Source organism: Choristoneura fumiferana, chromosome 5 (genome assembly GCF_025370935.1).
Source record: "Choristoneura fumiferana chromosome 5, NRCan_CFum_1, whole genome shotgun sequence".
Classification (NCBI taxonomy): domain Eukaryota; kingdom Metazoa; phylum Arthropoda; class Insecta; order Lepidoptera; family Tortricidae; genus Choristoneura; species Choristoneura fumiferana.
In genome coordinates, this window is record NC_133476.1 from 525,198 (window position 1) to 539,594 (window position 14,397).

General features: G+C 42.4%; 1 protein-coding gene across 1 annotated transcript in view; it reads right to left on the reverse strand.

Annotated features, from left to right (window-relative positions):
* Positions 1-1,362: 1,362 nt before the first annotated feature.
* The window catches only part of Srrm234 (Serine-arginine repetitive matrix 2/3/4), a 35,239-nt gene continuing 22,204 nt past the window's right edge, over positions 1,363-14,397 (reverse strand). Inside the window, 8 exon segments of the mRNA XM_074087287.1 lie at positions 1,363-1,483; positions 4,760-4,873; positions 6,182-6,265; positions 7,881-8,641; positions 8,644-9,514; positions 9,516-9,788; positions 10,382-10,434; positions 13,041-13,170. Of these exon segments, the coding sequence (XP_073943388.1) occupies positions 1,363-1,483; positions 4,760-4,873; positions 6,182-6,265; positions 7,881-8,641; positions 8,644-9,514; positions 9,516-9,788; positions 10,382-10,434; positions 13,041-13,170 (2,407 nt within the window).

Consider the following 14,397-nt stretch of genomic DNA (forward strand, 5'->3'; position numbering starts at 1 on the left):
GCGGACTTAATATTTTGGCCTAAAATAAATTTGTAGATATAAATAGCTCCGGCGCCATTCGGTTTGCCGCAACAATAAAGAAAATATTATATTAACACTAAGACATGAATTCCTCGATGTAACTATAAGAAAAGCGTGTCGTTTGTTCTCTTAACGAGACCGAAATAACGTAGGTAAGTACTTCATAGTACTTAATGCAACCAAAATAATTTTGCACACTCGCAATTTGTCAAAAATTCACCTTTGCATGGAATTCTTACCGATGCAATTATGCAAAATTCATATTAAGTAAACTATCTACAAGCAAAAAAGTTGTTATTTTGGTAGGTACAGTCAGCAACAAAGATATGAATAGAGCCAACATGCAAAAAATATGTATATAATACACGACCTTAATGTTCAGGCAATAAAGTCCTGTATACATATTTTTGGCACTTCAAACTTATGTATATTTTTGTTGCTGACTGTACTTGGCCATAATTTGTTTCAGGTTCCCGCCATTTCGCTGAATATCAAAATCGTCGCAATACATCTATGAGGCATTCGAGCTCAATATATCTACTCAGGATAGTCCCCCAGTCGACAATATCAAAGTTATTGCAGTTTGTTTTGTCCTTGTCGATGCAATTTTAAGTTCCAGCAAATAACAACGAAAAATACCGGAGTTCAGATAAATTCAACGCTAAATTAGATCCAATTGATAAAGTTGGAAAAACGCCCAAAATTTCACTTGAGAGAGCATAAACAACAATTTTAAGAGATTTACTGTCATTTGGTGCAAATGGAAATGGACAACTCGAAATAATACCGCAGAATAAGTAATAGTACAAGTAAAGAAGGCATGATTTAAAAAAAAAACTTTATTTCAGACCAAACAAAAGTCCATATTTTTTATTCTTACAAACTAGTGTTAGTCGATTTATTATTATTATTCATTATGCCTAAACGTCACTTTTGTACGGCAGTGAAGCTGCTGTACTTGTACTATTACTTATTCTGTGGCATAATTTCGAGTTGTCCATTTTCCATTTGCACCAAATGACAGAAAATCTTTTATGAGCCATATTAGGAGTCTCACGAGTTCGTTAACTGTCTATGGATGTCATTGAGCTTGTTGTTACATCACAAAGAAGTTTCTACCATAAAGGGACTACTACCTGTAAACTTTGCTTTGCAAGTTATTGTGAGGCACCATCGCAAAGTAACGCCTGAATCTATCAATTATACTAAAAAGGTAAGTTTTCAAAATGCCAGGCGTTTTCCCGATCCTTGGAGCTTGAAACCATCTTCACAAATCCCATCTGCCTGTGAGAAATAGAAGGCAATGTACAAAGACTTGGTGGTATTAGCTTGGAATGTGTTTCAGTCTCGTTCGGGTTTGGGCGAGCGCGACCAGCTGCGTTCAGACGACGTGCTGTGGTAACTGCCGCTGGACTGCGACGAAGGCGTCGGCCGGTGGTACGGGATCGGCCGCTTGCGCGCACTGCCGGTTAGTACGGGTTAGGGGTTAGTAAACGACCGTCGACTTAGTAGGGTTAACTTTTGATTTCACACTCGCAAACTAACTGACCTAGATATGTGGCCTTGTTAGCCGGTTATAAACAGATATTGCAACAATGAAACGTCAGTTAATGAGCGCATTCGCTTGAATAACTTTTGACCTCATAAGCATTGTTATCTTGACAATTAAATCAGTGGGGTCTATTTATATCATAACAAATGTGTCCATGCATTTATAACGATACTTTCAGTCTCAACAAATCATGCACTATTTATAAAAGTGATAAAAATTGAACGCTTTACAATAAATTGCTTACCTTTCTCACTGGCCAAATCATAGTAGCAATAATAATCACAAAAACACTGTGGTCTATCAAAATATACAATAGGTATTCAACTTCAAGTATACAATAGCGTCTACCATGCAGCGATAAAAAAATAAAAACAACAAAAATAAAGGGTAAACTTTAATGAAATAAAACAAAACACGCAAAATACAATGTCCTTCGTCAATAGCACGCATTCTACTCAGGCGCGGGCAGGCCCGCTGCGGCATTCCACTTAATAAATATTCGTCTGTAATTTATCTTCTTCTATACTTGTATTTATTTGACGTAAGATCTACAACGGGTGCGCTACGGAGGAAAAATAAATACCATTAGTCTATTTGTGTTGATGTTGTACTGCCGAAACTGGCGCACACGAAGTATTGGCACTCGAGACCGGTTCACCGAATCATTTGCAGTATTTACTTTGTTATTTCAACTGTCTTACGACTAAATAATATAATTAGTAGCACACCCATGTTAAAGTAAAACGAAGTTGAGCTAAAGAAGAGCCACGCGGTTTTTGGACAATTGAACTTTGTTATTCTAGTTTAATTTATTCCTCGCTAATAAAAATGTTAAGTTGTGATAAACTGTGGCCCAACTTTTTGGGTTTATCGGCACAATAACCTTGTTAGACGCACACACACACAACATAATGAGTATTTACAATCTGCACCCATACGGAAATACTAATACATGTGTACTACGTGCGAGACATTTTAAACGTTGTGCAAATACGCATATTCATTTATTCAGTTGGCGCACCGTTAATAAACATACTTGGCTTATATTGATATTAGACAAGTATATCATTTGCCTCTACCAACGACGCGCGAACTATGCGTGGGAACACTATGCCAGCATCCGTATCCTTGTGGCTTAATACTGATATGGATGCTGTTATAATAAAAAAAAAAACTTTTTTAAAATAGCCCACACTTGTAGAAAACTTAAAGAAGTAAAAAGTTCTATTCACAGCCTGTTTGTTTTAAAATTTAATAAAAAATCAAAACTACAATCCCAAGCAAATAAAAAGAAAACACTCTGTGATTTGTCAATGTATTGGAATAATTATGGATAGGTAAAGTAATTACAATGCACATAACTTATAACTAAACTAAAAGTACATCGCACTAGCACGTCCACTTCACTAATCGGAGCTACGCGTGTCCTCTGAACTCGTGCTATGCTTTCGTGACTTTTTTCTAAAAAAGATGAAACAAAAAATACATATATATGGGATAATATACAATGCCATAGTATGGGAATTGAGATGCCGCCAACGCGGGTGCAACAAAAATATCGGCGTCATCATTAGTAAAAATAGGAACGCCACAACATCTACATATAAAGAAAAACTTCAGTATAACTTTCCATATTATGGCAAACGGCGAAAATAAAATCAGAAGCCCGATTATAAAAATTAGCATAAAGGAAGCGGCACACGAACAATGTTAAAAACTGAAAACTTCAAACAACTGAGCGGCATTCAACAGTTCGTCTGTTGCGACAGAACAAATGAACGGCACTCGTGTCGCTACTACGGCAGTCCAGAACAAAAACGGTGATTTCTGAAAGTGCTATCGATACACCGACAAACATTGCTACAGAATATGTAACGATACATTAAGGGAACTATTTAATTTTTATCCAATTTCAACCAATGAATCAACAGCACCAACGTCTTATTCAAACTCGATAAGTCTGAATAGCTTCAAGCCCGCAGTGATCAACCAATAATAACGCAGCGCCGTCATAACAACACCTAGGGAACGGAATTACTATGGTGCAGTTTTTTTTATAACTTCGAAAAGTCGATTTAACCTGTCCTCTCCCAGAGGCACAAATTTGTGCCCAAATTCCTTTGATCCTGTTATCCTGGGAGATGACAGATTAATAGCTTAATCGCGTTGCCAACAAAAGTTCTAAGCGTCTGCGCGATCAACCATCACGCCATCACTATTATTTAGTAGTCCCGTTAAAAAATGGAGAAAAAATCGAGGAATTCTGATTAAGTCACCAGCAGTAACATGGGATAGGACAAAGCATTCAATAGCTGATAGGCTGAAACGGTTGTAAAGTCGCGTTTCACTCAATTTAATGTTTAATTCTAAATATTCTTGCCAGTGAACGTACGCTGCAAGCGTATGGTGTATTGTCGTGGAATTTAAAATCACATCGATGTTATAAGAACGCCTGAGCTATGATTTGGCTAATCACTTTCGTAGGTATTGTTATGTCGAACACGCGAGTTATTTTACAGACCCAAACAGTCGGGTCGCACGGTCTCCTTTCAACACTACAACCTAAAGCTCTACGGCTGGAAAGTTCCAGTTACCCAGCTCGTTCTATGACGCTTTACTAATGAATAAGAGGCGATAGAAATGTAAATGTGGCTAAAGCTAAAATTACGGCTGGAGAAGTCGAACAAAACGTTACCATTCAGCCGTTTTCACGCCGTAATGACGAAAAAAGTACTTTAATTAGGTAGCATTTTACAGATAAGTACCGTTACTGAAACGTATGCAAAAAATGTGCGGGTATTAATAGCAGGGGATGCGAAATATCAACATCGATTCTGTGGGAAATTAGTAACATTGGGTCTATATCGACTGGTCAAAAATTGTTATTCATAATGTAATATTTGACATAATTCTTTTTTTCTCTGGAACCATTTATTTTTCAGAAATGCTATAAACAAAATCTAACCCAACCTATAGAGTTCTACAGGTGACCATTTGAAAATTATGAAAAATGTATGGTTTCAGCGGGGAAAAAAATCATGACTAGCAATAATTGACAAACATTACATTACGACTTATAAAATGATGGCAGTCGAAAGTGAAGTGATGGATCCCAGTAATATTTGTATCCCTTTTGTTATTAGTTGTATGAAGACGGCGAGGGGCGGGGGGCGGGGGGTCGTGTACCTGGTGATGCGGCGGCGGTCGAGGAAGCTGGGGGAGCCGGCGCGGCGCGGGATAGATGGCGAGCGCGGCGCGCGCGGCGATCTACGGTAATCGGCGTACACGCCCGTCATTGTTCTGAACGTTAACGCGCACATGCAAACGGCACCCAAACAGATCCGGTTAATGCGCGCAGAGGACTCCGGCACGGTCGGACGCACGGATCTTTATGTCGGTGGATGACGGCTTGACCTCACCTTGAAAACGAACCACGGATTGGTTCGAAACATGTCGGGTGTACCTCGACTATTAATACTTGTGACTCATGTTTTAATAGTCATATTAGTTGTCGGTTTGACAGCCCGTTTTAGTGCTTATTGTATAACCCACTATGCCAATCGGATACGTTTCATGCATGACAATATTTATTCTCTTAGCTCTTTATTTTAAAGGGTTTTATTACGAATTTTTGCATTTTTTTCAAACACTATGACGATGGTGATATCGGTGAGGCAGAAAAGTCAATAATATTTTTTAATGTTTCAGTATGCCACAAAAATGATAAATTGCGCGATGCTGGCTATTTTTTGTTCAAGCCACCAACAAAACATACTTCTTTCGATTAAAATGTGCCACTGACGTATTAATAAATTGACACGCTCCATATTCGTACATTCGACCGAACCAGCGTCATCCACTTCAATATAAATCCGTGGTGTCGCCTATACCGCAAAATCACTAACGCCCTAACTAAACTATACACCGCCAATGTATCAATTACAGCGCGATTTATTCACTTGCATCCCACGCAAGTCGCAAGTCTCACTAATATGTACCTAATGCTAAAAATATTATTTAGATATTTACTTATGTTCTTAGATTGACGAAGACCCGGATTCGATTTTTGGCAAAGCCTTTATTTTTTAGTATCACTTCGTCTAAGAAACAGCTGGTCTAAGAAGTATCTGGTCTAAGTAGCATGTCGTCTAAAAAGCACCTGGTCCTGATCTTTTTGATTCGGAAACACGAAAAAACATAGATTATGTTAGGCTTGAGATGCATCAAGGCGCGAAGTGCCTCAGGCCACGCGAAATAGGAGCTCCGCGCCTCGACTCGGGCAAAAAAAATAATTGACGAACCAGAAAATGGACAAACTGAGACCATCTAGACACTCGGGGATTTTTTAAAGCAACTTGCTACTTAGACCAGTTACTTCTTAGAGCACTTTCTACTTAGACCAGCTGTTTCTTAGACGAAGTAATACATAAAAAGGCTTTGCCAAAAATCGACCCCGGGCTACGTCAATCTGGGACGCGTGCACTCTATTTGAATAGCCCGAGCTCTTAACTTCCCCAGAGCAATTTTCCAACGTGTTTTCGAGACAGTTACTATATTAAATGGAGTGTTTTGCCGCCAAACACCGTCTATGTATGTCTGTGTGTATACCTGGAAGAGCGCGTGGAGGTGGATCGTGACGAGCGCGAGGAACTGCGGCTGCTGAACGAACTGGAGCGCGACGAGCGGGAACCTCTGTGGACACGGATTACCATTACATTTATTAACTGTTCTAATCTGTTTGGGATTAAGGCTACGTAAGCACTATGGTTCGTCCCACTTCAAAGTATCGCTTAATCTGTCATCTCCCAGGATAACAGGATCAAAGGAATTTGGGCACAAATTTGTGCCTCTGGGAGAGGACAGGTTAAGAAAGAGACGGCGCGCTCAAACCGCACTCCCTATAAAACTATAAAACTTTCCCGCGCCATCTATAAAACTTTTTACTAAATAATTTAGTTAGTCTAACTAGCTCCGCATTTTTCCGCGATAAAAGAAATGGCGCTGGCGTCTACCGCAGTATATGTTGTATTAGATCTTATTTATATTATTTTGTTGACTGTTTTAATTTTAATTGCTATTATTAAAGTTATTTACATTAATTAATAATCGTCTAATCATATTAAACACATTAAAAGATAGTTGCTCAACGAGAAAAGACTTCACGCCATGAATCATGATAGCGGAAGTTGCCGGTGAAACTTAAAAATTATATTGCAACTTATTAAAATCCTGATATTTAATTTGATAAATTACCTATATAAATCAATTCACTTGAAAAACCCAACATATTTAAATTAATCCATATTAAACATTTAATAGTACATTACTGTAGAGGCCGGCAACCCCAGGTTTCGGCCGAGGCTTGTATAATGCTTTTCTCAAACATTAGGTACATGGAATAAAACACAAAAAAAAATGAAGCTGGCGGGACGCTAGTCTAGTCGCGATGTTGTGTGGCTGGTGGCGGCGGGCTGCGGTCGGTGTTGCTGGCCGTGTCGCAGAGCGCGCGTTCAAACAAAAGACGGTCGCATTGCCGGCCAGCGCCCTGCAAGGTTGTATGAAATCTCTTTGCAGGCCGCTAGAGTGACCGCGCGCACGCAGCTGAGCAGCGCCTGCAGCGCGATACTTCTCAGCCTATTATTTGTAACACAACGTCAATATTTCATGACATGTTTGAGAAAAAACACTAGTTTGACTTGGAATCGGCTCTTAGCCAATCAGGGATCAGTTTTGAGATGGCGGGAAAGTAGCGACGTGATTATTATTGTTTTTCGGGACGGTCGCCGGCCGCCATTGTTGTCTCGTAAAAGACCTTTGCAAGTTGCGGTAAAAATTTAAAAGTGCGGCTCATCTTGATGTCATCAGAATCATCTTGATGTCTGAGCCTCCGGATGGCAATTTTCAACGGCCGGATGATTCCGCGCCGACATATAATAAATATGTAGATGAATTAACGAGCAGTCTACGACCAATAAAATTCAAGTGATTTGTGTCATGCCATTTGCGGATTGGTATATTCGCTCACACCCTTTCCTTTTTTAAAAGCGTTTACTTCATTCCATTTCGTAGGGTCCTTTGTTTGCTTCAAATTTAAGCAAGTTAATTTTGATCCACTTTTAGTGGTGGGATCAACTTGATATTTGGTATACATACGTTTACCATATACTTTAAGTTAGATAACAATGCAAGAACGTAAAAAAAAAAGTAAACATGTATTAAAATATTTTTTAACATAAATTAACTCTTACTTTTTTAGAACATAAATATAACTTTTTGAAGACAAAAAAATATTTATATAGTAACTCACCTCGACGAAGAATATGATCTGGAACGTGACCTGGACGACCTTGACCTTGACCGGGACCGGGACCGCGACGACTTCCCCCTGGAGCGCGACTTGCCGCGCGACCGCGACTGCGACCGCGACCGCGACCGCGACCGCCAGCCCGACGACCGCGTCCAGCTGCGCCGCGACCCGCTCTTACTTCTCTTCTTAACCTCCGGCGAGCTCTCTATATTCAGCGGACTCTTCTCTTTGACCGCCTCCGGAGTTTTCTGTCTAGGTTTCTCCGGTGAGATCGATCTCGACTTAGATTTCTCTCTCTCTTTCCGTTGTGTTTCGTCCGGCGTGGGGGTGCGTCTCTTGGTCAGTCGGGGCGCGTCGTCCCGGGAGGTGGTCGCGGAGGCGTCCTCCTCGCGGCGGCGCTCGATGGAGGCCGCCTTTTGCGCGAGACGACGCTTCAGCTCGGTCAACGCTTGGAGGTCCAGTTCGTTCTGGCGCGCGCGCTCGTCGGGGGGCAGGATGTCTTCGGCGTCGTCGTCGCTGGAGTCTGTGCGCAGGCAGGACGCTTGCACGGCGGCGCGGCGCGGCCGGCTGGGGGGGGCGGGGCGCGCCGCGCGCAGGTACTTGCGCCGGTCGCGCTCCGGGAGCTGCGCCAGCACGTCGCGGTAACGCTCGGGGCTGCGCCGCGCCGGGGAGTAGCTCAGCGACGACGAGCTGCGCCGCCCGGGGGAGCCCGGCGGGGGTTGCGCCCGACGCGCCCCGGGGGAGCCCGACGGGGGCTGCGCTCGCCGCGCCCCGGGGGAGCCCGACGCGGCCCGCGCCCGCCGCGTCCCCGACGAGCCCGACGGGCCCGCGCCCTCGACCTGCGGCGCGAGCGGCTGCGCTGGCGCGTATCATCAACACTTCTCCGGAAGCTCTTGTAGTTGTCAATGTGAGCGGGTTCCGAGTCGCGCGGGCGCCGCTGCTGGGGCGTCGGGCTCCGGCGGCGCTCCCGGGGCGGCGGCGACGCGCTCCGCTCCTTTTGATGCCGCGGCTTCTCTCTCCTCTTATCGACCTTACGTCTCGGCTCGGCCTCAGTTTCCGAAGAGGAGGATCTCCTTTCCGATTTGGAGTTGTTATATTTGGCGGGCTCGCCGGTCCTCTCCCGGCGGCTCCTGGCGGGCTCGGGCTCGGGCTCGGGCTCGCGGCGCTCCCGCTCGGGGCTGCGGCGGCGCGCGGGCGGCCCGTCCGGACTATCTCTATTCCTCCGCCGCGGCGCCTCCTCCTCGAAGCGATCGTGATTGTTCCTGCTCCTCTTCTCGTTCCTGTCCTCCCTCTCTTTCCGTCCGTACGAGTCCTCCCTCTTTCTGTAATCGGGCGACTCGCTCCTCTGCGTCCTCCTGTCCCTCTCCCGGTCTTCGCGCGAGCTGTCCCTGCGGTTTCTGCTCGGTTTCTCCTTTCTGTTATAGTAGCTTTCCTCCCTTTTCCTCTGGTCTCTCTGGTCGGGGGATTCGCTTCTTTTCCGTCGTTTTTCAGGAGGAGGGGACTCGCTGGGTTCGCGGCGCTTCTTACTCTTGTCGGGTCTCTTGGGTTTTTCTTCTTCGGGGGACGAAGATCTCCTGTCACGATGGTTGCGTTTGGAAGCGCGCGGCTTTTCGGAGTCTTCTCTAGAGGGTTCTCCGTCTGTTGTCTATTTTGGTGACGTAGGACTTGTGCCGGTGCTGCGGGGAGGGCTCGGGGTCGGAGTCTTGGCGGCGCGGGGAGGCGCGACGCGGGGAGGGGCGGCGCGGGGAAGCGCGGCGTGGGGAGGGGCGCCGCTGCGGGGACTCCTCCCTCTTGTCATACTTTCTGGTCCTCTCTTCGCGGTCTCTGTTTCTGTGGTCGTTCTCTCTGTGCTCGTTTGGTTCCTCTCGATTTTTATCTTTGGAAACTTTCTTGTTTTTCACGGGCGACCTGGAATGTAATACGAATTATTTTATATATACCTTAACTTTTGAGTACGAGCGCTTACCTCTAGTCTAATAAATAAGAAACCAGTGGAAGTTCACAAAATAAAGATTCACCGGTTAATTATTGAGCATTGTCTTTGACCAATTTAATACTATAGTTATTCCAACACTAAGGGGCTGTTTCACCATCCATCCATTCTTCACTGATCAGTCTTTACTGACGGTTAAATGTGATGCCCTCTCCGTCTATTCGAACAAAACATATAGAGACGGCATCACATTTAACCGTCAGTTAACACTAATCAATGGATGGTGAAACAGCCCCTAAATCTTTCCATCACACAATAACGCTGTTTAATAAATAATAATAATTAACAGTTTGTCAAGTCTGAAATATAAATCATGACCGACGCATATTCAGGCGCATAAAATGAGCTATTGTGATTTAGATTTATTGCATGTAGTAATAACGCAGTTACGTCAGCCGCTACATTTATACATAATTATATACTGTTTTAATTATTTGCTTCTGTTAAATTGCCTACATAGTATATCCTTGTAGAGAAATGATATGGAGTATGAAATTAAAAGAGTTACCTTTCTCTAGAAGACGGGGGGCTGCTGGCGCGGCGCCGGGAGCTGGACTTTTTCTGTGCGGAACAAGAACACACGTGAGTGGTCGTCGCACGCAACGCCGCAGCCAACACCAGTGCCAATACAAGAAGACTATAGTGGTAGGTAATGGCAAATCATAACAGTCTCACTAGAACTTAATTATTCAGACTCTCAAATTAAAAAGCGAATCACGAAATCGACTAAACGAAGAGTTCACAGAACAAAATAATATACCACTTGCTTACGCATGCACTCTAATAAATAACCATTTATAAATTAACAGACATAAAATAATGATTTTATCACTAAAATAAAACTTTAATGTAAGCTATCATGTAAGCGAGTATAAACGAAATGCACGAGTACATTGCAGAATGTTCGATTTATTTTATCCATAACATTCTCATGGAAAAAAAATATATGCAAAAATGGCTGGAACGGTTCGGCCGTCGGCACCAGTGCCGGTGAGATAGATACGATATTAGTAACACAATAACAATGTCAACATTGAAATTAATATGGGTAATAAAAATACATAAATACATAGACACAAAATCAAAATCGTAACAACACTTCGGAAACGTACCTTATTTAACGAACGGTGGTGGTATCGTATACCATTTAAACATGTGGAGCATCCTTAATTAGTTTTGGGTAAATGAGAAGAGGGAGAATGTTATGGATTAGTTACATTATCACATTCAATCACAGGACAAGAGGGCGGTCGTGCTTCACAGAAACGTGGAGGGCCGGCTGCGTCAGGCTAGGACTTGGAGCAGCCCAGCCCACCCACGTGTCTGCAGAGCCCGGGCTGGCCGCCGCCGCCGCCGTCTGTCCACCATGCACTAAGTGTGCCCGCCCGACGGCGCACGCCCCGCCCCGCCCGTCATTAGTCTAGTCACGTTAGCTCTATGCAACCATTGCAGTATCTCACGGAACAGGTACGATTTTAGTATTCACCTAACATAGTGTTTACTGAGTGTTATTGTTTTGTGATATACTTACAGTATACGTTATTTCTTCAGATAAAGATGGCTATCCTATGAAATGATGCACAGTTAAACAGATAATTTTTACTGTCTATTTCTTGTATTTACAGAAAACAATAAACTAAGAAAAAAATGAAGAAGGAAGACAAAAACCACATTCACAAGTTCGGAGCTTCCCGTTACAGTTAGGATGGTCGAGCGGCTCCGCGGCTGTGCGGTAAGCTCGGGGCTAGAGAACATCGCAACTCAACAGCAGGTGATAGCTACGATTAGTTTTACACATCACTATTGCAAAAGTAACAACAAAACTGGGCTGTGTGAGGAGACTTTAAGAAAAAACAAAAAGTGACGCCCACGTTTGAATGCAGGGGACGGTGCGGAACAGTTTTAAAGTTGGTCCCATGGAGCCAATAATAGTACATTATTGAAATAATAGAGCTGAAGGGTCTAGCAGCTAGAATCTAGAGGGAGTGTCCGGCCTGTAGGTATACGGGACGGGTGTGTAGTGTGGGTGGCGGACAGGTGACAGGGATCCCAAGTGAAATCTAGACAGGACACGTGTAACTTGTAAAAACGATACTTAATTCAAACATTATTTCCCAAATTCCCAAAAGATAATGAAAGTTTAACCATCATTGTTAGAACACTTGATATTCAAAGATTACGTTTTGACGTGGACTTACAAAATAATGGAAGAAGCTTTGGATGGATTTGAAAATTGTATTTTAACAAAAAAAAAAACCGCTTTGAAGTGACTAGCCGTAGAAGTATCAAAAACTTACTATGAACAATTAAGGCTACGAAAATGCTCAAAAATAACGGCCCTTTTCCAAGAAATCTTACTATATTTTGTTTGGGGCAAGTGATGGGGCAGTTTCGATAATCTGAATCGATAAAAAATAAGTTCATTTACTCACTCACTAACATAACAAAATATCACATTCATATTTAACAGAGGTCTGCAATAGTGATTTTTTAAATTATTATGAAATTAAAGAAAGAGATTGTATGTTTCATAATAAATTAATAATATTTTTTTCCAAATTATATGTAGTCAAACTTTGTCGCCTGCTTATAAAAATCCAGAAATAATTTATGTCAAAGAAACCTAAGTATAGATTTAAAAAAAATTAGAAGACAATACATGGAAAAGGTTTTATGATTTTAAAGAAAATCATACCGCTTAATTCTTCACAAAAGAAGAATTTTATTTTGACAAATAACTCTTTATAAGTGAATATGAATCAACATCACTATATGCACGTGTCACCTGGGTGGTGCTAAACGAGTGACAAACATTAAGGCGATATACAAAAGGTGCCATACGATTAAATAAATAAACATCACTATTTTAGCTTGCCCCCAAACTGAGCGTTAGATAACGGGGTTTAATAGTTATAGCTACGAAGGAGCACGACTTATTTAGTGAACAGATCTATATCTTCAGATTCAAAATACATCTCCAAAATAAAAGAAAGCAATTTTCAGATCCATCCAATCTACATTGTTTATCACAAGAGAAAATAATCTCTCTACAGGCGGAAGTTTGCCTGCTAAAGAATCCAATTCGGGACTGTCGAAACATAATCTTTGAGCCGCCTACAGTTCGGCCGCAGTTGTCGGCTCGGGCAGTGTGCGTGTGAGACATTTACCTTTTTCTTCCTCTTCTGCCGTTCGTCGTCGGAGCTGGATGCGTCGCTGTCCGCTGTGCCCTCTGACTCGCTGGAGCTCTCTGTGTCCGGGGACTTCGAGCGTTTCTTCTTCTTCTTGCTGGAATCTTGCCTGGACAGAATAAAAGAATGTGAGACTAGCGCGAACGTTGCATAGTTTGAGGATGTAAAATGTATTAGCTACGTACTTAGATCGAGAATGGCTAAACAATTTTCTGATTTCGGCACTTGAAATTTGCGAATTTGAACAAATACAACAGCTTCATGAATTCTAGAAGCAATCATAATACCTAATCATAATAAACTTAATTAAAATCTAACGGGCGTGCAAGCTGACTGCGAAATTTGGAAAAGTTGGAACTTGGAACATCTGCAACAGAACTGCATTACTGCCAATCGACTGCACATTAACTCTGACGTGCATGATGTACAGTCCGTCTGTAACGCCCGTCAAACAGGAGTGCCTCTTACGTTACGTTAGAATATTTATTTTTCTTCTCAACATAAGTACGCATCTGAATATTCAGAATGTTATAATTATTATAAAAACATTTCGTTTAGTCTTTAGCATGCTCTTCCATCGAAGCGAAGCGCTTTAGAGACTGACATAAACGACCGGTTATATTCAATGCAAACCCACGTGATATTGTCACTTTTTACACCCGGGTTCTGCAAGTCTTCGTCTCGCTTCTATAGAAGCTCACGCTATGGGCAACACACTCAGCTACATCTTGCATCGATGGCAACACTATATACTGCAACTTATTGACAACAGCGCTTTACATAAATATCTTGCTGCAAAAAATGTAGTATGTAGTACGGGATCTGATTGTAAAACCTACGTCGCCAATTTGCTAAACCACCATAAAGTTACGTGAAAAAAAACAAGTCTGCTTAGTTCCATTGGCCGGGTTCATAGGTAAAGCATTACGGTTTTTTTTCAACCCGGTATACGTATCCACCCGGCCATTGGAACTAAGGCAGACTTTTTTTTTGCGTATCTTTAGGCTGGTTAAAACCTGTAATATTATCCACCATCCCGTTCTAATGTGCCTATTACTAAAATATAATAGGCTATTTGACAACACCGATCTATTGAGGTACTTTAAGTGAGCTGTCGATAACCGATTCTCCAAATATTGTGAAACTGTGACGTCACTTGGATATATTTGTTACAAATTATATCAAAAATATATGTTACAACGATGTGCCTGCGCAGTGAGCTATTTTTTGGAAGGCGCGAAACCAGGCGCGGGTAAAATCGTTCTCTTGCAATTATTGTAAGGTGGTGTCAAATATCCTATTTTAAGTTGGACAAGAAAGCCAAGATAATCTTTCA